Genomic DNA, 24664 nt, shown 5'->3' with positions numbered 1-24664 from the left:
TTGTTTCTTCAAGACCCTAGGTTTATAGTAAGACTCAGCCTGGACCCAACCATTCAGTGAAGTACCCTAGATATGTCGTCACCTTCTTCCATTCCTCTCACAATTGAGATGAGACCACATTCAGGGACTACGGATACATTTAGAGTTCTTTCCCTTTCTGCCATTTGTCTTACTCTAATTTCCATAAGTTATTGAATACTTAGTTCTTCAGAAATGACTGTTTTAGGTACATAAGAAACTAGAACAGCTAAAGCAAGTTTACTAATGAGAAGCATCCAAAAAGATCTCAAATTTTCAATTAAAATTAAAATAACGAGTAGGGGGAATACTGAATTTGTTGGGCCAAATATATATCCTTTTGTCAAATGTTGCAAGTACCTATGCCGGGTTTGGGCAGGCATTTAGGTTTGAACATCTTTTACCTAGATGAATTGTTATCCTTAGCTCCCACAATATTTTTTGTTCAGTCCAATTTGACACACGGATTTTCCTGCATTTTTTGTTTGTTTACAGTGACTTTACCGATCTGGGATAAATTAAGGAACATAAATAATGTAAGATTTCATTTGCCATCTCTGTTCAACTTAAATTTCTTTGGGTGCAATTAGACATATTTCAGTAGCTAGTTTCATAATTTCAATAAATACGAAAGTGGGGATGTTATGAAGCTCATTGCAGACATTGCTCATCACTCACGAGAACACTTTCAAAGTCAATACAGTGCTCCCTCTGCATCTCATGGAACATGGAAAATAATTACACTGAAGTTGATTAATGTTGCCATTCAGTTTTAAGGATGAGAAAATGCACAATGCAATATATCACCCACAATCAGTCCACTTGAGTCTGAACACCAGTGGAAAGTAATAAAGGTAGCCATTGAGTTTGGACCAGTCTCCAGAGTATTGCCAAGATAATCTGTTACTCTGGTATAATGGGGTCCATACCAGCTTAGATTAAAAATTCAAAAGAGAAAGCAGGTCATAGGCCAAGGTATCATTTGTAAAAGAAAACTGAATAGCTTCAGGTCCACTTAGCCAAAACACGGAAACTTTAATTGGATCAGAATTACACCTGTCAACGGTCTGGGCTGTACATTCTTTATAGCACCAATTCCTTCTGAGGGGGAATTTCACAAGCCATCTGAGTAAGTGTTCTAGCTATACCCAGACTGGCTATAAAAATGTCCCAAGCATGGTCATATCAGCATCAATGTCCAGGCATGCTCAGATTTCTGCTTACTAGTGTCACTTTCCCCACCACTCCCTTATATTCCAGAAGGGTCTCACAGCCAGCAGGTAACTTCCCCTTCCCCACCCTCCCCAAACTGGAAAACCCTGGAGTGCCTTTTTACAGCTCCTCCTTCTCGGCCCCCTTCTTCTGGAAGGCAGTCAAGATGTTTAAGCTCTTCTGGAGTTCTTCCTTCTTCCCGTCGCTCATCTTGTTCTTCTCAATCAGCTTGGTGATCCGGGTCATCTCTGATGCTGGGAAGTCCTCGCCCTGGTCTAAGACCTTCCCCATGATCTTCAGGTACTGCTCGGCCCACTTCCTCTCAGTCTCCTTCACACTTGCGAGGTTGTCCTGTCCTCGCTTCAAGAGGGCCTGGCGGGCCTCCACACCCGAGGCCTTGATGAACTCTCCAGCAAGGGTGTCATAGGTAGGCAGGCAACCAGGCATACCTAGGTAGACCCCATGCCCCTTTAGCCAGCGCTGGATGGCTCCAACCTTAATCGCCCCACTGTACAGGACTGGGTTCTCAAAGTCCCCATCCCGGAATAGGTAGAAGACTGGGTAGTTGTCTTTGTCCAGCTTGTATTTCTCACTCAGTTCCATATTCAGCTTGTCACCATAATCTGTGAACAGAAATCAGATAGGAGGAGCAAGACCATGAGGAATGCAGGGCAGGAGACTGCTGCGAGGCCTAATTGAGCTGAGAGCAAGAAAAATCACTGTGTTTGAGTTCCTCTGTGACTTCCTGTCCATGTGACACTAGTCATCTAACCGCTCTGGGTTTCATTTTCCTCATCTGAAAATGGGAATTCTTCTGAAAATTATATATCCACTATCTGTAGGTACCGTTCTCAGTGTTAGGGGTCTAGCTGTGATTAGGAATACTGACTTCAAGGCGCTTAACATTCTTCTAAGGGTGAGAAGAAAGATAATAAATGAACGTGATTAGTGCCATGATGAAAATAAAACAGGGTGATGTGACAGTGGGTAAGGCGACCCACTTCAGGTGGTCATGGAAGGCCTCTCTGGAGATGACATGAGGGACGTGAGGGACCTAAACATCAAGAAGCCAGACAGGTGAAGATCTGGGAAGAGTGTCTCAGGTGGAAGGGACTGCAAGTGCAAAAGCTCTGCGGCAGGAATGCGCTGGGTGTATTTAAGGATCACACAGGCCGACCTGGCTGGAGCTTGGTGAGAAAGGGGGGCGGGTGGTAGGTAAGAGAGTGCCTACCGCACAAGGACTGCTGGAAGGACCCGATGAGGGGCTATGTGCACTTAACCTGGCAGAGTTAAGTACCGATTATGTGGCAGCTGTTAGTATTTGCTATGCCTTCCCTGCAAGGCAGCAGCAGCCCCAAGGACTGATGCTGTGACAACTGGTTTCTTAAACCTGTCAAGAAGAAATGGCCAAAACCACCAATTACAGGACAGTAGAATAGGAAGCGTGGGGGTTCCAATCCTAGTTCTGCCACTTTAAACTCTACAGTCTTGAGCAGGTTACTCTAAGAATGTTTCTTCATTTGAAAATTGGGGGTCACAGTATTTCCTTCATAGAGTTTGTCATAAGGATGAAACGCATGTAAAAACACTTAGCAGTGGCCTGTTTCATAGTAAACATTGAATAAATGCCAGCTATTATTATTCTGAAAGCCCTAAGGGAGTGAATTGGCAGTGATTCAGAACTGACCAATTGTCCTGGAGAAGAATGCCAGCTATCTCTACCCAAGACCAGACTCTTGAGCTTGTTAGGTACTGATGCTGGGAGGAAGCTGAGAGAGGGAAGAACCCACTGTGCTTGGTTAACAGGTGAATTCTGGATGAGCCACTGCTTCAGTTTTAAGTATAAAATGGAGATAATATGTCTCGCTCCTCAGGTAGGGTTCAAGTGAAGAGTAAAAATGTCTGTGTATATCTTTACAGACTAAACCACTACATGTTGGCCACTGTTATTATTAAAGCTGTCACTGTGGTTGAGAACTACCCTTGGTTTAGTGGCAGCTCTGGTGGATTTGAGTTAAAGCCAAAACCCAGTAGTTTTGGTACAAAAGAGTTGAAATGAACATGGAAGAATGGACTATGCTGTCCCCTAGGAGGCATGGCACTCCTGCTCTGACCACAGTCCACTGCAAGGAGAGCTCCAAGTACTCATGTTAAGTTTAACATCAGTGTGCGGTGGAGAGTGAAAGATGGTGGATTCTCTTTCCTCAGGCACCTGCAAGGCTGAGCTGAGGTTATGTGGTCACAGAAGCTGTTCAACCTAAGCTTGCCGTGGGTACCAGACTTCTTGAGGCCATGACCACATATACATTTCTCATGTGTGGCTCAGGTGCTGGGCATTCTCCCTGTTAAGTAGGGAAATAATTCCTAGCTTCTTCCCTCTTTGCCCCCACCAGTCATCCTGGACTTGTCCATACCTGAGATCCCCACCTCTGCCACCAAGAGATCATCGCTGGAGGCCGAGTTTTCAGCTAGACGCTTGAACTCATCCTGCTTCTCACCGTAGGGGTACTGGGTGTCGAACTTCACCAAGACGAACTTGCTTTTGGGAATGACCTGAGGGCGTACAGAGCTGAGCAAGTGGGGGGCTTTTCCAGGGACCTTTGGGGCTAATTGCCTCTCCCAAGGGACCCCTCGTTAGGCAATGGAGTGGAAAACAAGCCCCTAGGGGAGACAAGCTCTCACGTACTGATAGTCATATTCATCTATCCATCCATCCATCCATGCATCCATCCATCGATCCATCGATTCATTTAACAATTTAGTGGTGCCTGCTATGTTCTGGGTACCCAAATAGGTACTTGTTCACAATTATCAAAGATGTATAAAACCTTGTCTAGAATAAACAAAGCTGTGGATGTAGTAAGGCCTTCTCCTCTAGTCACTCTTTAGGTAAGGTTAAGGAAACACTTAGCACACACTTTGGCTCCTTCGTGTCCATCATCCCAAGGGGCTTTTCTCAGTAAACAACTGAACCAGAAATCTGACACCAACCAACCAACCACCTATAAAGGAGCTGGTGCCACTGAGGATGCTTTGGTGAGAGAGCCCAGAGTTTGAACTCTGCAATTTTGTGCTCAAGGGAAGTTACCGAAAGGCCAGGTTTGGGACAATGTCCTCTCCCTAGATTACAGTTCACTTTGGCTAGATCTCTAGATTCTAACCATCAGGGCCAATATTTTCAATTGTAAAATTCACGTCACCATTTTAAAGTGTACAATTCAGTGAGATTTAGTGTATTAACAGTGTTGTGCAATGATCACTAACATCTAGTTCTAGAACATTTTTACAACCCGGAAAGGAAGGAACGCCATACCCAGAACGGCACACCCATTAAGCAGCTATTCCCTAGTCTTTACCCCCAACCCCTAGCAATCACTAATCTGCCTTCTGTCTCTATGGATGTCTACTGACAGAATCATACAATATATGGCCTTTTATGTCTGGCTTCTGTCATTTAGCATGTTTTTAAGGTTCATCCATGTTGTAGCATCCAACAGTATTTTGTTCCTTTTTGTGGCCAAATGCTCTACTGTATGGATAGACCACATTTTGCTTAGCCATTCATCCGCTGATGGACGGCTGGGATGTTTCCACCTTTTGGCTATTTGTGAATAGTGCTGTTATGAACTTTCATGTACAATTTTGCTTGAACACCTGTTTTCATTTCTTTTGGGTATCTACCTAGGAGTGGAACTGCAGCGTCATGTGGTAATTCTATGTTTAACGTATTGAGGAATTCCAAGGATTCCCTTTTGACGGTTTCTTTCAATGCACACCTTTCATCTAACAAGCTGCCTTTGGGCAATAATACTGCTTTCTCTTCCTCCTACAACTTTTTGTTTTTCTAACCAAAGTGATCTCTGCCAGTCAGTATTTCATCACAGGCAATCACTGTGATAAAGTCAAACTGACACCATTCCAGTTTTTTTAGTCCTTGTTCCCTGTTGTGTTGCTGTCCATTTGGTTTTAGGTTCTAAAAAATATTTAATACTGTCTAGTGACACAAGGGAAGAGGGAAAAACCACCCAAACAGGTAATCTTTAAGTGGTCACTGGCCCCTAAAATTCTGAGCTCCGGGGGTCTAAAACCAGGGAAGATTTAGAATACAAATCAGATCACATCCCTCCCACCCAACTGGCCTTATTTCAGTTCAACATGCCAAACTTATTCCCACTCAGGGCCTTTCCATTTGCTGTCCCTGCTGTCTGGAATCCCCTTTCCTCAATTCTTCCCGTGGTTGTCTATCATTAAAAGTTCAGTCCAAATAACGCCTCCTAATGGAGAGACCTCCTCCACTCATACTAATACTGCTTCATTTTCATCACATTCTATTCGTTATCCTGCTCTACTTTCTTTGCTGCATTAATCACTCTTTGAAATCCTTTGCTTGTTTGTCCTCTCCACTAGAATGTACATTTATGAGAATAAGGACCTTGCCTGACCTGTTTTCTACTGTATCACTAGTGCCCGACAGTACCTGTATGTAGCAGATGCCCCAAAAATAATTCCTAAAAGAACAAAGCTAGGGCAGACTTTGGTAGCAGATGCTACATGTCCAGGGGGAAATTTTAGTGTATGTGCTGCCGAAGCAAGCACCAAGGGGAAATTTTTAAAAGTACAACAAGCATTCCTACCTGCAAGGAGCCTACATTTGTATTATGGAGTAATATTAACAGTCATACAGTGCTCTAACATTGAGATAGAATTGACTTAGTGGTCTCCATCTTTTACTTTCACCATTCTTACCAGTGGCAGAATGGTTTTGAATGGCAAGCATTTACACAAGGAATTTTGTTTTTAGTTTTTGACCCAGTCTGTACCTCTTAACTGCTTTAGGAATCTCATCCTTGAGGAACTGGCACCACCATAACCTATATTTAGGCAACTTGCTTCTTCAATATACAGATGAATTCATTATTCATTTATTCATTGAATAAAAAAGGTACGGAGGGCCTATCATGTGCAAGGCACTGTTCTAAGTGAAGACAGGAGTAAAAGAAATGGAAAGGGTCTCCTATTTCTAGTGAGGGCGAAGGGCAAGAAACAAAAAAAGACACTGGAAATCACCCAAAGGCAAAGCATGGAATGAAGCCTCTGGGCATGAAAACACTAGAAGCTCTCCTTTTGTTCAATGGCAATGAAGAGAGTGAGATTTAGAAAGGGACTGGAGAAACATCTGTTCATTCAACAAATTATTGAGCATTTTCTATGGGATGGGTTACCCACTAGGTTGTACAGTTGTTAAGTGAACAAAATAGGCAGGTAGCTCTTCCTATGCATGTAATATTCTAATGTGGGAAATGATAAAGTAGACAAGAAAAAAATCAGTGATGAGTGCTGGAGTGAAGGGTGAGCAATCAAACAGGGGAATGTGACTAGCACATTAGCCTGGGGGAGAGGGAAATTAAGGAAGACAGATCTCTGAGAAGGCAACATTTAACCTAAGCCTGAACAACGAGAAACAACCAGATTTTCAAAGATTGGGCAAAGAATGTTTAGTCACGAGTGCAAAGGGCCTATGGCAGTAATGAGCTAGAAATATTTAAAGGACAGAAAACATGAGGCTGGAGTAGAGGGGGCAAAAAAGGGGGATGGTTAGGAGATGAAAGGAGAGAGAAGCAAGAGTCAGATCATGTAGGACTTAGGGTACGGTGTGGAGAATGGTTTGAGAGGCTCAAAGGTGAAAACGGGGAGGCCAGTGGGGTTACTGTAATGATACCCTTAACCAGGGTGCTAGCAGTAAAGACGAGGCACCAACAGATTAGGAAATACTGTTCACTTTACAGTGAAGTTTCCCTCTAAGTCACACTTGGTCTGTAATGTTATCCTATTCCCATGTTTGGGGGTTAGGGGTATCACTTTGCCAATAAAGCTCCCCAAAGCATAGGGCACTATGGAGTGTGCCTGACAACCAACCAGCCATCTCCACTTTTAAATTCTTGAAATTCTGCCTTGAATGAGCCACAGGTGCCAAACGCACAACAAGAAACCCTTCTGAAAATAGCAAGAGTTCAACCATTTGAGATAGACTTAGAACTCTACTTCTTGGTTTCACTTCCTAGCAGATGCAGGGGGTGGGGGACTGGGGCTGCATTCAGCCCTCAACATTTCCAACGACCTTTAACCCAGGCCAGGACCCCACATTCTGTTAATACGGGGGTGGGAAGTAGTGGTGAATCCTTCCACGCCTTGACACGATTTTATTCATTTGTCCCAAGTCCAAGATATTCCCTACGGGGTGACTGAACCGAAGCATATTCTTAATGCTTGAACTTTCCAAGGAGATTCAGGTATCTGGCATTTTTTGCATATTGCAAAGCAAGCTGCAATTCAAGCCAAGGGAAGAGGGACACAGAAATGCATGCTCACACGCCGGGTTTCCACCACTCCGCCCAACCACAGCCAGAACTGTGGCGACCGGCTTGCACCGCCCTCCGGGTCTCACACTTGGAACTCGAGGATTGGATCTTACCCGGCACCGCCCTCTCCCCATAGGTGAGGGGAAGGGGCACCCGGTTCCCTGGGCTGCATCTCGGCACCTTTCGCAAAGAGGAAATAAAGTACAAATACTGCTAAGGCAACCGTGCAGAGGGACCATGGAGCACGTAAACCCCATGGTCATGATATGGTCTCGGCACAGAATCCATCAGCCCTTTGGATGGTGGGAAGCCCCGGGATCGTCGATACAGACCACCTCCTAACAGCCTTCAGTGCCCTACGTCCCCCACGGGTGTGTGCTCCCCTGGGCGCTCTGGCTGCACCTGCGAGCCATGTTCCCCGCCCCCGTTACCTTGTAGAAAGTGACTGTATCCAGGGGAAGGGCACCCTTGGTGTGCAGGCCGCTGCCCCCCTGCGGAGCGGAGAGGAACAAAAGGAACAGGAGAAGGGGAAATAGTGGGGAGAGAGAAGCAGCGCGCAGAATGGCGGCGGCCATAACGCTGGACTCTCGCAGTGGAGGCGCTGGGAAGGCTGTAGTGAAGAGAGCGCAAGTCGGGAGTCACGTGACCAGTAGGACCCGCCCCGGAGGCTCACGCGCGCCTAGGGCGAGTGGGTGGGGCCACGTGAGGGGCGGGGAAATGGGGCTGCCGCGCGCGCGCACTCGGCGAAACGCAAACTGGCGGAGCGGGAGGGAGAACGGCGCGACGTGTGTTGAAGACGTAGCGGAGGGCTGCGCACGCGCACTCGGCGGAGCGCGCCGCCTGCCAATCCTCTTCCCGTGCTCCTCCGCGTGAGGAGAGGCGGGAGGCGCGAACTTTCCGTGTTTGCCGCCCTTGCTTTGGTGTGTTTCGTCGTCTTCGAAGATGACGATGCCCGCTCTTACTTCTTCCTGCTTTTGGTCCGTCGGGCAGTCGGTTGGGATTCGCTACTGCCTTCGGTTAGTCAGTCGTACTGTGTTTCTACCCCTCACTCAATTGGCCCAGTAGTGCCCTCAGGCAGCCATCCTCTGCGACCTCCCTTAGCCAGGCCCAGAGTTGGCCAGCCAGACTTGGCTCTTCGTCAGCACGGCAGTCAGGGCCACGCCTGCCCTCTGCCCAGTCTGAGAGTTGGGCCTGCCCTGAGGTGAGTGCCTCACCTGGGAGGCGCCAGGCTTCACTGAAAGTGTTTTTAGTTGTAAGAGTTCTATTCAACAAATACTTGTTCAGGATACAGTTTGTTTACACCAAATCTTGGGTTTGCCTGCCAGACAAAGGAGGCAGCTATGTACTGAAGGAACTCACAGTGTCGGGGGCGGAGGGGAGAGGGGTGGCAGGGGGAGGAGACAGGAATAGCAATATAACTCATAATATTAACTGACAGAAAATAAGACTAAAAACACAAATGGAGAGTCAATCAATCCTGCTCAGAGAAAGTTATAGTTAGGAGATGACTTTTGAGTCGAATCTTGAAAGAAGTGGAGGCATTTAGGAGGCAAACACCAAAGGATATTTCTAGCAAGGGGAAAAGCATGATGAATCTGTGAAGATTACCTGGGGCGAATTGTAAAGGGTCTCATCCAGCTAAAAGGTTTGGAACCATCAAAGGTTTTAACCAGGAGAGTGACGTTAGATTTATTGTCACTCAGGAGTAAAGACAATGGCTTGGAAGAGAGAAGGCTGAAGACAGGGAGACCAGTTAAGAGTTTTGCAATAGTCCAGGTGGGAGAGGTTAAGGTCCCACAATAGGACATAATAGCAAGGTTGAAAAAGTAAATATGGAATTGAGAAACTTTTATGTAAGGGAGAATTCACAAGACTTGAACACATGGATGTGAGGGCAAGGGAGTAAGTTATATAATGCATAATAAGGGGTTTAGCACTGTATTAACATTGTATGTGTCCAATAAATGTGTGTATAAAATAGTATCAGAGATAAGATCCAATCTTGGGCAACCAGTTTGGATAGAAATTTTGAGGGAAAGTGTGTGTGTGTGTGTGTGTGTGTGTGTGTGTATGTGTGCGTGCGCGCATGTGTTTGGGGGGAGGTTTGGAAATTTTTATTTTGAGTTTCCCGTAATCAGTGAGTAAAATGAGCTGCATAGACGAATGATAGAAGTTGGAAGAGGGGGAAATTACTATGGCTAACATGGTTAAAGAAGACTTCATGTAGGAGATGGAAATGGATTTAAGCCTTGAAAAGAATATTTTAGGTGGAAAACAAGAAAAGGCGCAAAAGTGTGAATAAATGTGACACTTCGGAGAATGACTGGGCTGGCTGGGGAGTTCTAAAAACAGGAAGACGGTTTTAAGCTCAGGTAGGGGACTGTCTTGAAAATTAAACTAAGAATTTCCTTTGTCCTGTAGTCAATAAGGAGCTATTATGAGTTTTTAGAACATTTTATAAGACATTTAGACTTTTTAAGTTATGCACTTCTGAGTATGTAAATGCTTTGGGTATACCTCGTTAATATGATCAATCAGGAATGACTTCCTAGTCATGGCTGGTTTAGAAGTAGGTTTTGAAAAAAAGGATGTGGATTGGTTGGAAAGAGGAGGCTAATATTGGTGCTTTTTCTAGGAACTGCAAAAGTACGGTAATTATCTCAATGCTTTTAATAGCGTTTTGGTCTCAGTCAATTAGTTATCTCATGATATGATTAGAATTTTGGCTTCAGGATCTTGACAATCTGCACAGATAAGCCAGGTATAATTCTTCATATTTAGGAAGTCATAAAATCTCACAGTTGACACCAATGTGGAAAATCAAAAACTCACCCTGGGTGTTGTATGGAGATAGGGAGTAGGAAGGTGAGACATGTTACGTGAGTGTGCGCATAATCAGTATAGCAGCTGGAGTGAGGAGGAAGAAAAGTGGCATGGTCTGCTAAGTCCATTAGTACATAAACCGACCCATCTTTTTTCGAGCATTATGGAGCCAGTAAGCCCACAGTCTGACTTTGTTATTCTTTGTATTCACAAGGCATATTTCTGCCTCAGGGCCTTTGTACTGGTTTTCTCCTTTTAGAGCACTTTTCTTCTATATATTCACGTGGCTGGCTCCTTCACTTCCTTCAAGTCTTTGCCCAAATGTCATCTTCCTAAGGTCTACCCTGACTATTCTTGCTCCTCCTTGATACCTTTCTGCTTTCCATCTGTTATTTTTTCTCCATAGCACTTTTCAATTTGTTAACATACTGTATAATTTGCTTATTTTTTTAATTATCCATTGCCCATGAGGGCTGGACTTTGTGGGTTTTTTTTTTTTTTGTCTATATCCCCAGCATCTAGAGCAACGTCAGCACATGGTAAGTGCTCAGTAAGTACTTGTTAAAAGAAACTAGTCCATGACTGTCTCTCAAAATTACATTCTCTTCTTAGACCCCATATTGTTTTTCAGAGGTCCCTTAGAGCTAATTGTTTTTTCCCTGCAGTGTTTTGTTAATGTTGATACTAATTCTCTGATATAGATGTCTTAATGAACACTTAAAGCAGATTTCTCCTGTTAAAAAATGTTGTAGAAGGATGGTTTACTTCATAATATGATTTTCTCCAAGCCCTTTCTTTAAGAATTAAATATTCAACAGATATTTACAGAACATCTTTCATGTGCCGTGCATGCCTAGAGGTAAGAGTTATACCGATGAACAAAATAGATGTGCTCCCTGCAGTCCTTATGGGGGAGACTATAACACTAAAGAATTACACAAATAAATATATAATTACAAATTGTGATAATTGCTAAGAAAAATGGAAAGAATATGAAAGAATATTGAAAGAATATGATGGGAGATAAATTTGGATTGGAGTTCATGGAAAACCTCTACAAACAGGTATATTTAAGCTAAGACCTAAAGGATGAATACGATTCAGCTCTCAAGGAACTTACCTAATAAGACAGACGTTAAATAATTGTATAAATAAAAGCAAAATTGCAGATTTTTCTGTTAGGAGTCATTTTAGGAAAAGAAAACAGCATGAGCAAAGGTTCTAGGGTGAAAAAAGAGCATGAAGTATTTGAGGAACTAAAAGAATTCTACTTTGGAATCTGTCCTTTAGTAATAAAGTCATCAGCACAGAAGAAGATTATATGCGCAGGGATGTAGGGATTTTTACTTCAGCATTGTTTGAAGAAGCAAAAAAGGAAGAAAAAGGTGTGAAAAAATCTGAAAACAACCTACATGTCTAGGAAATGTTGATAAATGACCTTATGTGGAATATTATACAGCTTTTATATGGGTTAGAGCTATTTCTTTTAAAGTGAAGAGATGTCCATGAAATAATAGGTGGGAAAAGCAATATGTACAGAAATATATGATCCCATTTTTTAAAACTTACTACCGTAAGAATAACCCCCATAATGTATGTATATATTTGGATATGTTTTAATGAACATAGAGAAATACACCAGGCTGTTAGCATTGATTATAGTCCAGGGGAGTGGAGAGAAAGAAAATAAGACTAACAAAAGGGAAGAAATTATTATGGAATAATGTTGAGCAAAAACGTATAATATAAAATGCTAGCTGTGGAATTACTATATGTACAAATCAAATATAGGGATGGACAAGGACAACGTCAATAAATAAGACATCATTTTGACTAGATGATGAGATATCAGGACATTTTTTATGTTTTAATGTTTTTCAATACTGTAATATTAAAAAACTCATGGAGTTTTTAATATCCAGGGACCAAATCATTTCAGCGTAGATATTTTTCTTTCTCCTTTTATCTCACTTTCAATTCATGTTATTTCATCATTACATACTCTTGTAAGCCACAAAAACAAAATATTTTGGAATTTCATTAAGTGTTACATCTCTGAGGTGATATTTGAGCTAATACTTGATGAATGAGAAGGAGCCAGTTATGTGATTAGCTAGGGGAAGAGCATTCCAGAGAGAGGGAACATCTATTTCAAATGATCTGAATTGAAAAAGTACTTGACATGTTAGATTACTCAAGAGTAGTGGGCAGACCCTAAGATGGTCCCCAATGATTCCTGCCTCTTGATAGTCACACTCTTGTGTAATTCTCTCCCCTTGAGTGTTGGCAAGATCTGTGATCCATAGAATACAGGAAGGGTGATGGCAAGTCACTTCAGCGATTTGGTAACATAAGATTGTGACTTCCATCTTGCTAGGAGGACATCTTGCAGAAGTCCACATGGCAAAGAACTGAGTGTAACCTTTGGCCAACGGTTAGTAACTGAGGCCCTCAGACAAACAACTATCAAGGAAATGAATTAGACCAACAACTACGTGAACTTGGAAGCAGATCCTTCTCCATTTGAGTATTTAGATGAGACCCAGCCATGGTCAACATTTGATTATAGCCCTGTGAGAGAGACTGAAGCAGAGGACCCAACTAAAGCTATTCTTGGATTTCTGACCCACATAAGATGTGAGATAATAAATTTGTGTTTTAAGCCACCCAATTTGTGGGAATTTGTTATGCAGCAATAGATAAGTAGCATACAATTTGGTAAATATGCCTACTATATTTTCTTTCAAGTCATTAATGACAGTGTTTCACAGAACAATGCCAAGTCAGAATGCTGGTTCACTCTACTAGAAGACATTTTTAAATCGATATTGATCAATGAATTAGCATTCCCTTAGGTTTATTTGTTCAAGAAATGCCATTAATGTTTCTACTTGGTCTATTTCTCACCAAATGTTTTGTCTAAATACTATACATAACTATGTATAATAATTATTTTCAAAAAGAGAATAGGGTTAGCCAGGCATGGTTATTTATAAATCCTTGCTGACTTAGTGGTTACATTTTTCTAAGTGTTTAAAAACATATCTTTCAGATAGTTCATTCTAGAATCTTATCTGGGATCCATGGTAGGATCTTTCACTTATGGTTTGCAGATTCTATCCTTCCTCTTTATAAAAATAAAATTACTTATCACCAGTTTTCTGCAATTTCTAGCAATTTTCCCATTTTTACACAAACTCTCCAGATTTCATTCAATGGTTTACTGGATTAACCTGCAAATTTCATCAAAGTCCTGGAGTGTGATTTGTTCAGGCCAGGAGTGGTGGATTCATTTAGAGAAGTCAGGTGCTCTTCTACAATCTTTATCTTCAGTTCCCTTTTGCAATGTTTACTTTACACTTTTTAATCTAAATATTATTAATTTCAATAAGAAAGGCAGAAACATGTAATCCATTAATCATTAAACCATGCATTTCAGCAATGGGCATTTCCTTCCTTGTTTTTGTCTCAAACTTTATTTTTTTGGCAACAGCTTTATTGAGATATAATACCATTATAATTTATCTTTTTAAAGTATACATTTCAATGGCTTTTAGTATATTCATTGAGTTTTGCAACAATCGCCACAATCTAATTTTAGAATATTTTTGTCACCCTGAAAAGAAATGCTGTGCAGTCATTCACCATTCCCTCCCAAACTACCTCCCTAGCTCTAGGCAACCACTAATATATTTTCTGTCTTTATAAATTTGCCTATTTTAGACATTTCATATGAATGGAATCATACAATATGTGTTCTCTTGTGACTGACTTTCTTCACTTAGCATAGTGTTTTCAAGGTTCACTCATGTCGTAGCATGTATTAGTGCTTCTTTCCTTTTAATTGCTGAATAATATTCCATTGTATGGATAGACCACATTTTATCCATTCACCAGTTGATGGACATTCGTGTTGTTTCTACTTTTTTGTCTGTTATAAATAACACTATATGAACATTCGTGTCCAAGTTTTTGTGAGGACATATGTTTTATATTCTCTTGGACATGTACCAAGGAGTATAACTGGATTTATACCTAGGAGCTGAGTTGTATAGTATATGTTTAACCATTTGAGAAACTGCCAAAATGGCTGCAGTATTTGACATTTCCATCAGCAGTGTATGAGTGTTCCTGTTTTTCCATATCTTCATCAACACTCGATATTGTCTATTTTTTTTCCTCACAGCCTTCCTAGTATACCATTACATTGTGATTTTAATTTATATTTTCTTGATGTCTTATTATGTTGATATCTTTGCATGTGCTTATTAGTCCTTTGCATATTTTGGGAGGGAAAATCTCTATTTAAAACTTTTACCTGTTTTTAAATTGGGTTATATTTTTCTTGAGTTATAGGAGTTCCTTATATATTCTGTATACAAATCCCTTATTAGATATATCGTTTACAAATATTTTCTTCCATTCTGTAGGGTGCTTTTTCACTTTTTTGAGGCTATCCTTTGAAGCAGAAAATGTTTTAATTTTGAAAAAGACCAGTTTTTCTTTTGTTGCTTGCACTTTAAGAAGAAATTGCCTAATAAAAGAGCTCTCAATGTCATGTTAATTTTTAAAATTGTCTTTCTTTTTTCTCCCATTTGCCAGTTCCCTGTTAGAATACTGTAGGTGTTAAGAGTGAGAAGTCAAACTGACAGAGTTCGAATGTTGGCATTACCACTTGATAACTCTGTAACCATAGAGAAGTGACTTTTTAAGTCTCAGTTTCTTCATCTGTAAAATGGGAATAATACTACTTTTTACCTCATAGGTTGTGTTGAGGATTAAAATGCTTAGTATGGAGCCTTACACATAGAAAGCACTTAATAATTGGTAGCTGTTATTACTAGAATCCTTCTTTGAGTTGAGTATTTTTGCTTAAATAGAGATATTTTACTAGGCAGGTATTTTTCCTGACTTTGTATCCAGCGCATTAACTTCCTTGTGATAGAAGTTTAATAAATATCTGTTAACTTAAATTAATATGTAATACATAGTAGCCCATTATGTTAATTGAGAGGTGGGATGTGTTTGACCTTGCTAAGGAGATCAGTAGAAAGAGAAGAGAAACTGGAAGTAAATATCACCCACTTCATCATCTGGGCTTGAGTTAACCCTCTTGGAAAAGGAAGATGGGAAGATTGTTTCCAAAGGCATTTCAGATGGGATGGTGCTGAATATCCAGAAAGCCCCAAATGTTGGCTGGTAGCATAAGACATTTTAGAAGGGGTGCCAAAAGAGAAAAGTTCTATCAAGAGCAGCAGACGGATTTGGCATGGTTGTTCTCTGAACAATTTGAGATTTGTTCTTTACTGAGACAAAGAGCCCTTTGTCCAAAAGCATTCTTAGTGAGACTGTCATTAGTCTCTTCATCCTTATTACATAGATATATGATTAAAGGCCTAAAAATACTCCCTGAGTCCTATGAGAGGAATTTCTGATCCAGAAATTTCCTGTTATTTTTAAAATTTGTTTATTTAATAATTTAAGGAAAGCGATTTAGAGCTTACCTCCACTTAACAACCCATCCTCTATTCCACACTACATTCTCAACCTCATGTGAATAGTCATAGACTTAAATTACTCAAGCCCTGCAAATGATCTAATTTGTCAATTAATATTTGTAGAATATATGAAAGTATGGTTAGATGAAATAACTAATAACTGGTTGCATAAATGCAATGTTCTTCCTTCTACTTTCTCCTTCCCCCAATCTTTGTCCAGATTTTACCAGTTCTTAAAATTCTGTTCATATACCAGTGTATATTATTTTTATGTGCAGATAATTTGAAATTTTGTTATTCAAGCCATTTTTCCTATTATAAGCTCCTGGAGGTATGAGTTTGTATCTTATTTGTCTTTATATCTTCCATAACACAATGCTTTGCATAAAGTTGATATATAAACATACGTATATTAAGTGAACCGTGTAATTTAATTATATAATTTTGGTGGGTATTTTTGGTACAGAATATTGGAGATGTTAGTATTAAATGAGACATGAATAACTCCTCTTCACAACTTTTTCGTGATATTACTAAAAATTTATTGTTTGAGTGAATGTGCAATCTCTCCCATCACAGGCTTCTGTCTCTAAACAGGGACAAGTTTTAAGCAGACCTCCCTTCCCCATTTTTCTCTCCCTTTATTCTGTTCCATATTTCTCTTGCAGCTCTATTTACCTTTTCACTATGACTCATTCTCTCTACTTTTTATTATTCCTGCCTCTTGGCTCTTCTTACAATTGCTAATGCTTTTTAGAATTTTGTTTCCTTGTCACCTGCTCTTTCTATTTTTGTTCTTTCTGCTTGACTTTCTCCTCCACTTGTTGCCACCTTCTCTCTCCTTGCCCTCAAGATACAGGGCAGGATTGGGTAGGGAGGAGCCTGACTAGGGTAGGGGTGGAGCCACCTGTTTGCCGTTTGGAGATTCAGAACCTGACCCAGAAGGATCGGGACTACTTAAGTATAGCTGGGGCTGAAGTCCCTATGGCCTTCCTACTGGAGGCTAGCATTCTGGAGGACAGTTTGGACTTGGTAAGATTAGAAACTGTCCCTCTCTTCTCTTTTTACTCCCCATTTCTTCCTCAATGTTCTGTATTTTTCATTCATAATGTCTCTCTCCATATGATTAACTGTTCTTCTTCCTATTTCTCTGTTGCTTAGTATTCTGTTTTCCTCTGTCAGCTCTGCCAGTCAACTGTATTCAGTATTTATTTACCTTTCCTGTTACCCATTCTTTCCATACATTTGCCTAGTCTCTCTGAAAATTTAACCTTTTCTATTCTCCATTTTATTCTTTTATTAATTTTCACAAACAATTCTCTTTTTTTTCACTCAGTCATTTTCTATCCACCTCTCCATTCTTTTTATCTGTTTCCCTGAGATGTAACAATAAAGGAGAAAAAAGGGAATCACCGTGCCTTTCCAGGGGCCTGTTCACCTTTCTACTCATTCTGAGACATGTAGTAGTAGTGTGTTTTGATTAGGCACTGCGAAAGAGTTTGTGCTCTGCACATGTAGTTAGTAAACAGTGAAACTTAAGTAAAGTTGAATATTAAATGTAAAAGACTTCATTTTGTTCTCCCTTTCTCATTTTGTTTAGGTTGATTCTGCAGTACAGTGGATACAGTTTGTTATGGCTACTCTGAGGTAAGTTTATTTAATCTCATGTAATATGACTGTTTAAACTAGTATAAACAAAACTGGAGAATCCTGATGTTTTCTACATTTTATTTTTCCTCTGGGGATTTGCTTTTATTCTTTAGTTAGAGAGAAATGCTATTCTTTACCACGTTGATGTTTTCTGATTAATAAAATGTAACAACATTAATAATAACAACAACAAAAACAGATGGGAGGGTAACACCTGAAAATTAAAGGACAGCTTGGTCAACAGGATTGCCTTGCAAAATCAATGTTTTGTTAGCACATATACTAAAAACTAAAAACAGAGAAGATTAGTGTGACCCCTGCACAAGGGTGACACTCAAATTCTAAAGTGTTCCATACTTTTAAAAAACATGTGCAGTTTATATCAAGTATATATCAGTAAAGCTGTACAAAATAAATAGCAAAAATGAAGGATTCTTAATTGTCCTGTTTTATTGATCATCTTTTATCTCTGTCAGTGTCATAGGTTCAAGTTCACTTATTGCCTATGCTGTTTTCCAGAATATACAGACATCTCCAGAGGTGAGCAATCTGTTTTTGTGTTGGATTTGAACATTTAGTGACTTAGCCTTTGATATAATTAAGAGAGGTGTCACTTATAAATGATGGAATAATTCTATGAATTACTGGAAATTTGTCATTATTGAGATATTTTAGATACTGTCACTAGGTCTCCCTTTTTTTCTTAGTGATTTTTTAAACTATAACTTTGAATCCTGAGAGATTGACTGCTAAATGTGAATTTTTCTGATATACATAAATTATTAAGGTTGAGGAAACAGTGTTGTTTGAACTGTATATTTACTCTAAGCATAGTAAGGTCCTGCTTCAAGGTGAGTTTTCTAATGTTGCTATGTTGGTAAATTGCTAAGAAATAGTTCAATGACCGCTATACAAAAGGTACTTGGTTTGCTGTTCTGGCTGTCTAGGCAATTACAATTTAATGCTGAAAAGAGAGCAAAAAAACAACCTATGTAAAACTATTCATACCAAAAAGATGATGTCAAAAACCTTCCTTTTATTGAGGTATAATTGACAAATAAAAATTGTACATATTTAAGGTATAAAAAAAAAACCCAAAACCTTTCCCGATTCAGAGAGGACCAGGTGGAATAATGAATGTGCTAGTTCAGAAAAGATTTTAAGAGAAATGTAACAACCATTTCTCCTCTAACCAGGCCAAATGGCACAAAATTAGGTAAAATGTAGTTTTAGTTTTAGGACACTTACGGGAGAACTTTTATATGTGAAAAATTTCATTAGGTTTTGGTGGGCTCACTTTAAAAACAAAAATAGCTCTGTATGTTGAACACTTACTGTGTTCCAACTATGCTGAGTGCTTTATGTACTTTATCTTGTTAGTCCTCATCATCACTCTCCTATGAGGGCAGTATTAGCCCTATCTCACAGATGACGAAATCAAGGCTTAAAGTCATGAGATTAACTTGTTCAAGTTACACAGTAAGTAGCAGAGCAAAGATTTTCAAGAGTCTAGCTCTTACCTACAATCCCCCTTCAAATTAAACCAATTTTTAGTATTTACTGTATTCTAGACACGTGTACTCAGTGTTTTAAATACATTTTTCATTTAATGCTTAAAACAATTTTCTGAGGTAGATATTATGAATCCGATATTATGGATGAGGAAATGTAATCTTAATAAGGTTGAGGGACTTTCCTTAGGACTTATAGCTAGTGTTAGAGCTAGAATTTAAGTGCAGACCTATCTTGTTCCAAAGCCTCTCCCCCCATACACTTTTTAAACCACTGAAATATGCTGCCTACTGAAAAGGGAATTTTGTATTTCATATGTAGAATGTGACTATGTAAGTAGAACAAAAAAAGCAGAAATCTTGATACTGTATCGTCATTGCCTGCCAAAATACTATTAGGCCACACATCTTCCTGTGATTCACATTGCCCTAATGTTCGTTTCCTTTGCTGCAATTGGAGCTCAGATGTGATTAAGTTAATAAAGTATAAATTGCATAGTGGAGAGAGCTAAGCAGAGATTCTCAGTCTCAATACTGTTGACCTTTTGCGCTAGATGGTAATTTGGTGTGGGGGGCTGTCCTGTGCATTAGGGTGTTTAGTAGACTTTACCCACTAGATGCTTGTAGCAACATACCCCCACCCCCACCCCTGACCCAATTGTGACAGCCAAAAATATCTTCAAATATTGCCCGATGTCTCCTGGAAGAGGAAGAATTGCTCCTGGTTGAGAACCACTGTTCTGATGTGAACTCTGGCATGACAATGGGTTAGAGCTTTGTAAAGATGTGGGGTCAAGTTTGACTTAGGATGTGACCTTTAATTTCTCTGGCTTCAGTCCTCACACCTTTCATATAACCAGAGCCTAAAGCACCTCAGCAATCACTTGTTCAGTGGTTGACATACATTCTGTTTTCTTAGCCTAGGAAAAATGCCAGTTTTTTCAGGTTAAAAATGTCAGCCATACTTGGCTATTTTTCTTTATTTCTTCATCAAAGAACATTTTTAACAGCAAAAACACATAGAAGGCATAATTTTAAAAGGACAAAAATAGTCTATTAAATTAAAAATAATTATAGTAAATTTGAAAAATCCATGGTGAATCTTTGAGGGGATTAGCTAATTAGACAGTGACTCAGAGGCAACCAAAAGAGAGAAGAAAGTGACTTAGGCTGGTCAGTGCTGGGGGTGCGGGTGGGGACAAAAAACAACCCTAGACAGATATACTTTACTGCATTGTGCAACTTCGTTTCCTCATAGAGGTCACTTTTGATATTCTTTATAACTTGATTTCGCTTGAACAGAGATATTGGGAAGCAGGGTTTTAGAAGAGTATTAGTATGAGTTGTTTTAGATCTTACCTGGATAGACCTAGACCCAGAACCTCCTTGGGAAGGCCTTTCACACAGTACATCCACACCCTCCATTCTGCTCTTGATTTAAATTAGCCAATGACAAAAGTGTGTGTATGTATGTGTGTGTATGTGGGTTGGTTTTTTTTTTTTTCAGAGTTTTTGCTTTCATATTTAGGACTGTGTCTTATGCTTTTTTGTGTCTTCCTTATTCCCAAGCACTGTGCTATTTTCCATGGACTATATCCTCGTATTACCTTCAACATAGTATCTAGATGGGCGTGAGATCTTTCTTGATTGCAGTAATAGGTACTCAGTTAATTTTTGTTGTGTAAATTGATTGATTTTTATCTCCTTTTACTAGAACTCATGATTTTACAACCGTGAGGAAAAGTATGTAAACCTCTTTTTATTCTTTTTCCCTGACAAAGACTTTAAGTGTGCTCTAGTGGTCCAACAGTTCCTATATATAAGGCTATTTATTGAATTAATGACCATAATTATGTTCTTGCTCACAAAAGCCACTTGTCTACCTTTCTTCACCAGGGTTTATTTAGTATTGTTTTAATATTTTACCCATTAACAGTTATGAACTTGTGGTAAGTCATAGGCTAGTTGTATCTGTGAATGTGCCATCTAGCTGTCATTTTAGTAAGTTTACCCAGAGCAAAGGCTATATATAGTGAAGATAATACTATTTGATATTTATTAAATGCAGTTTAAAATGTTATTAATTCACTTGATTTTGTTTCGGCAGCCAAGGCAACTTGATCATTTACACCTATTAGCAAGGTATTAGCGTCTTACCTTTCCTCTCATTTAAAAGAAAGATTCGAGAAAAATTCCCATTTGTACAAGTGAGATTAGTTTTTATATTAGGTAGTATCTAAGGATAACTTAAATTCTTTAAAATTTACTTTTTCTTGTGAGATATGTCAGACATGGATTAGAATGCATAATACATGTATGTATTTATTATTTAAAGAATGATTATAAACAAACGCTAGAGACAAGAAATAGAAATCGTCTGTACCCTCAAGCATACCTGCTAATGTTTCTTCCCAATCACAATTCTCCCCCTCACCTCTAGAGATAACCACTATCCAGAGCTTTGTAATAATCATTTATTTACTTTTATATACATTTTTACCAGTAATGTATGTATCTCTTAACACTTGAGCGCTTCTTGTTTTTGAACGTGACATAAATGGAATAATAGTGTATTTTTGTATGTATTGTATTGTGATTTACTTTTTTCCCTCAATATTATTTGTGAGATTTATCTATGTTGTTGTTTATAGCTCTGATTCATTTCATTTTCATTGATGTTTAGCATTCTGTATTATGAACATACCACAATATATCTGTGCTGCTATAAACAATCTTGTACATGTTTTTTGTGTACACATGCAAAAATGTCTTGAATGTATTTTTCTAATAACAGAATTGTTATGGGATATACATATCTCGTAGATAGTGCCAAACTTTTCTAAATGGTTGTGCCAGCAATGTATGAAGGGTCCCATTGCTTCATATTCCTGTTAATGCTTGATATTGTCAGACTTTAAAAATTTTTACCATGAGTGTGTAATTTTTTTCTCATTGTGGTTTTAATTTTCATTTCCTTAATTATTGATAAGGTCAGGCATATTTTCATGCATTTATGTCCATTTAGATTTCCTCCTTTCTTAAATACCTGTTCAAATCTTTTGCCCAGTTTTTCAATTGGGTTTTCTTATTGCTTTGTAATTTTTTTGGTTGTTTTTAATATTGTTTGCATATTGGTCCTTTGTCAGTTATATGTACTACAAATATCTTCTCCCACTTTGTGGCATGTCTTTTCACATTCTTTATGGTATATTTTGACACATACATTTTTCATTTTAATGTAGTCAAAATTTTCATTATTTCTTTTTTGTTTTGTTTGGGAAAACTTTCCCTACTCAGAAGTTGAAGACAATTTTGGTGTTTCAACTAGTTGGAACTGATTTTTAAGTGTGAGGTAAAAACTAAGGTTCCAATTTCATTTTTATCCATATAGATACCCAGTTGTTCTAGCATCATATTTTTGGAAGACCGTCTTTTTCTATTGATCTAAAAAGCCACCTCTATTGTATATCAAAAGTTTATATGTATGCTTGGGTTTGTTTTCGGCTCTTTATTCTGTTCCATTGGTTTGTTTGTCCATCCCTCAGCTTAGTACCACAGTATCTACACTACAGCTTTATATTAAGCTTCTATATGTGTAGGATAAGTCTTCTTTATTTTTTTCCTTCAAGTGTCTTACTTGATATTTCTTCAAGAGGTTATCTTGATATTATAATTGAGATTGCATAAATAGGGAAACTTATACGATGAATAAGGTCAAAAGACCTAATGTATAACATGGTGACTATGTATAACATGATAACATGATAACACTGTATGGTATAATTAAAATTTGCTGAGAGTAAGACTTAAATGTTCTTACTCTTCCCTCCCCCCTGGCAAAAGGTAAATATGTGAGGAGATGGGTGTCTTAATTAATTCAGGGGAAATTAAAATGTAGACTTAAAATATCTCGCAATTTTATTTATCAATTATACCTCAACGAAGAAAAAAAGAAATATGCACATTAAATTATATTAAGATCTAAAAAAACTGTTTTCATAAATTATATTAAGATCTAAAAAAACTGTTTTCATTTTCTTTGGGTCCTCAACCATATCCCTAAACACTCCACTGATATCCTCTTGTTAGAAGATGTTGGCTGTGTAACTAGAGCACTTTCAATTTTTTATTTGTGGTATATCTCCATCACAAAATTTATCATCTGTCCATTTTTTTATTTGACCCCATATCTGAAGAAGGAGTGTCTCTGTGAAGAAGAAGATCCAATGCTAATCCATCTGTAAGCACTCCGATTCCAGGACACTTGGAATAGTTGTGATTACAGATTCCTTCCTACCTGGTATATTTCTTTACATTCCTCACAGTCAGCCAGTGGCAGAGGCCCCAGAAAAATGATGTCCAGTTTTCTACTAGAAAGGTAAAATATAAAAATAATTCATTATTAACAATGAGGCTTTTGCATTGACAGATAAGGCCACTCTTTTATCTGAGCTTCTCTGACCTCCTCCTGGGGATATGCTGGCTCATTGAGGTATTTGTCTATGGCACTTCAGCAGCCAATAAGGACATAATCTGCTATAACCTGCAAGCAGTTGGTCAGGTGAGTACTACTAGATTGTAACTGCAAAATTGCACACTCAGATAAATAGGAAGCAAAGATAAAGTGGGACTCTTTTGTTTATTGTTATACTTTGAAACAAAAGCTTTGTTTTTCCATATTTAAAAAGACTTTGTTTATTATAGAAATTTGGAAAATGCAGAGCAGCAAAAAGATAATTAAAATCACCCAGATATACCGCCTTCACTATTTCATATATATTATATATCTGTATATTTATATATTTTAGATTATTTAAAATGCATATACTCACAGGGAATTATAATAATGCATTATTACTTTTATAATCCACTTTTCTTATTCAACATATTATGACCATAGTTCCATGTAATGAAATATTCTTTTATAACAGCTTTTGAAATTATTACATGGTTTTTAATTGTAGACATATAAACATTGGCTTTTGGAAATACTACAGATGATCATATGTGGTTTATATATCATTCATAGATTTTATCAATGGAGTAACCCACACAGTGCCATCAGTATATAATGTTTGTTTTATATTTTCTGAGACTTTGAATGTGAAAAAGTGGAGATTAAAATTCAGTCCGTATTCACTGCTAGATATTTCCTCTGGCATTCGTTACTAGAGGGGAAATTTCTTTCAATTTAGTAGGAAGATAATAAGTAATTGGTGGTATGAAATCCATATGCTAATATGTTACCTATCTCATATGAATTAGAATTTCTTAGAAACATACTTTACTCAATTCTGCTAATAACCTCATAAATTAAGTAGAGTTAAGCCCGTATTATTTTATCAGATAAGGAAATAATATTATGGTCTTGGAAGTAAGAAAAGTCTACATTAGAATCCTGGACCTGATTAACTTTATAAACTTAAGCAAGTACTTAATCTTTCTGAATTTCTGACTTCTAATCTGTAAAATGGTCCTTAAAAACATTTTCCTTGTGCTAGGCATAGTTATGATTAATATCACTTTATTTTTTTATAACTTAATTGAGCTATACATACAACAAACATTGTCTATATAAAGTAGATAATTTGAT

At 38.6% G+C, this 24664-nt stretch overlaps 2 protein-coding genes and 1 pseudogene across 8 annotated transcripts in view; 2 read left to right on the top strand and 1 right to left on the bottom strand.

Moving 5' to 3' along the window:
• Positions 1-1028: 1028 nt before the first annotated feature.
• Positions 1029-8230, bottom strand: ERP29 (endoplasmic reticulum protein 29). Its single transcript, XM_016149743.2, has 3 exons — positions 8021-8230; positions 3645-3783; positions 1029-1853 (listed from the first exon to the last, which is right to left on the bottom strand). The coding sequence occupies exons 1-3, from the start codon at positions 8162-8164 to the stop codon at positions 1351-1353; spliced, it is 786 nt and encodes a 261-aa protein (XP_016005229.1). The 5' UTR covers positions 8165-8230; the 3' UTR covers positions 1029-1350.
• A 224-nt stretch (positions 8231-8454) lies between these two features.
• Positions 8455-24664, top strand: part of TMEM116 (transmembrane protein 116) — a 76525-nt gene continuing 60315 nt past the window's right edge. For 3 of the 7 annotated variants that reach the window (XM_036220232.1, XM_016149738.2, XM_016149734.2), the window contains exons 1-4: positions 16822-16942; positions 17511-17557; positions 18037-18100; positions 23501-23632. In XM_036220232.1, coding sequence (XP_036076125.1) covers positions 16895-16942; positions 17511-17557; positions 18037-18100; positions 23501-23632 — 291 coding nt within the window. In that variant the 5' untranslated portion in view covers positions 16822-16894. Of the gene's footprint in view, positions 8606-8630; positions 8791-16820; positions 16943-17510; positions 17558-18036; positions 18101-23500; positions 23633-24664 lie in introns of those variants that run through there. The other 4 variants (XM_016149737.2, XM_016149733.2, XM_016149735.2 and 1 more) reach the window with 3 other exon arrangements.
• On the top strand, positions 17823-17921 carry LOC118603278 (annotated as a pseudogene).

The sequence above is a fragment of the Rousettus aegyptiacus genome, unplaced genomic scaffold (genome assembly GCF_014176215.1).
Source record: "Rousettus aegyptiacus isolate mRouAeg1 unplaced genomic scaffold, mRouAeg1.p scaffold_m13_p_5, whole genome shotgun sequence".
NCBI lineage: Eukaryota > Metazoa > Chordata > Mammalia > Chiroptera > Pteropodidae > Rousettus > Rousettus aegyptiacus.
This window is presented reverse-complemented; position numbering and strand designations above follow the sequence as displayed.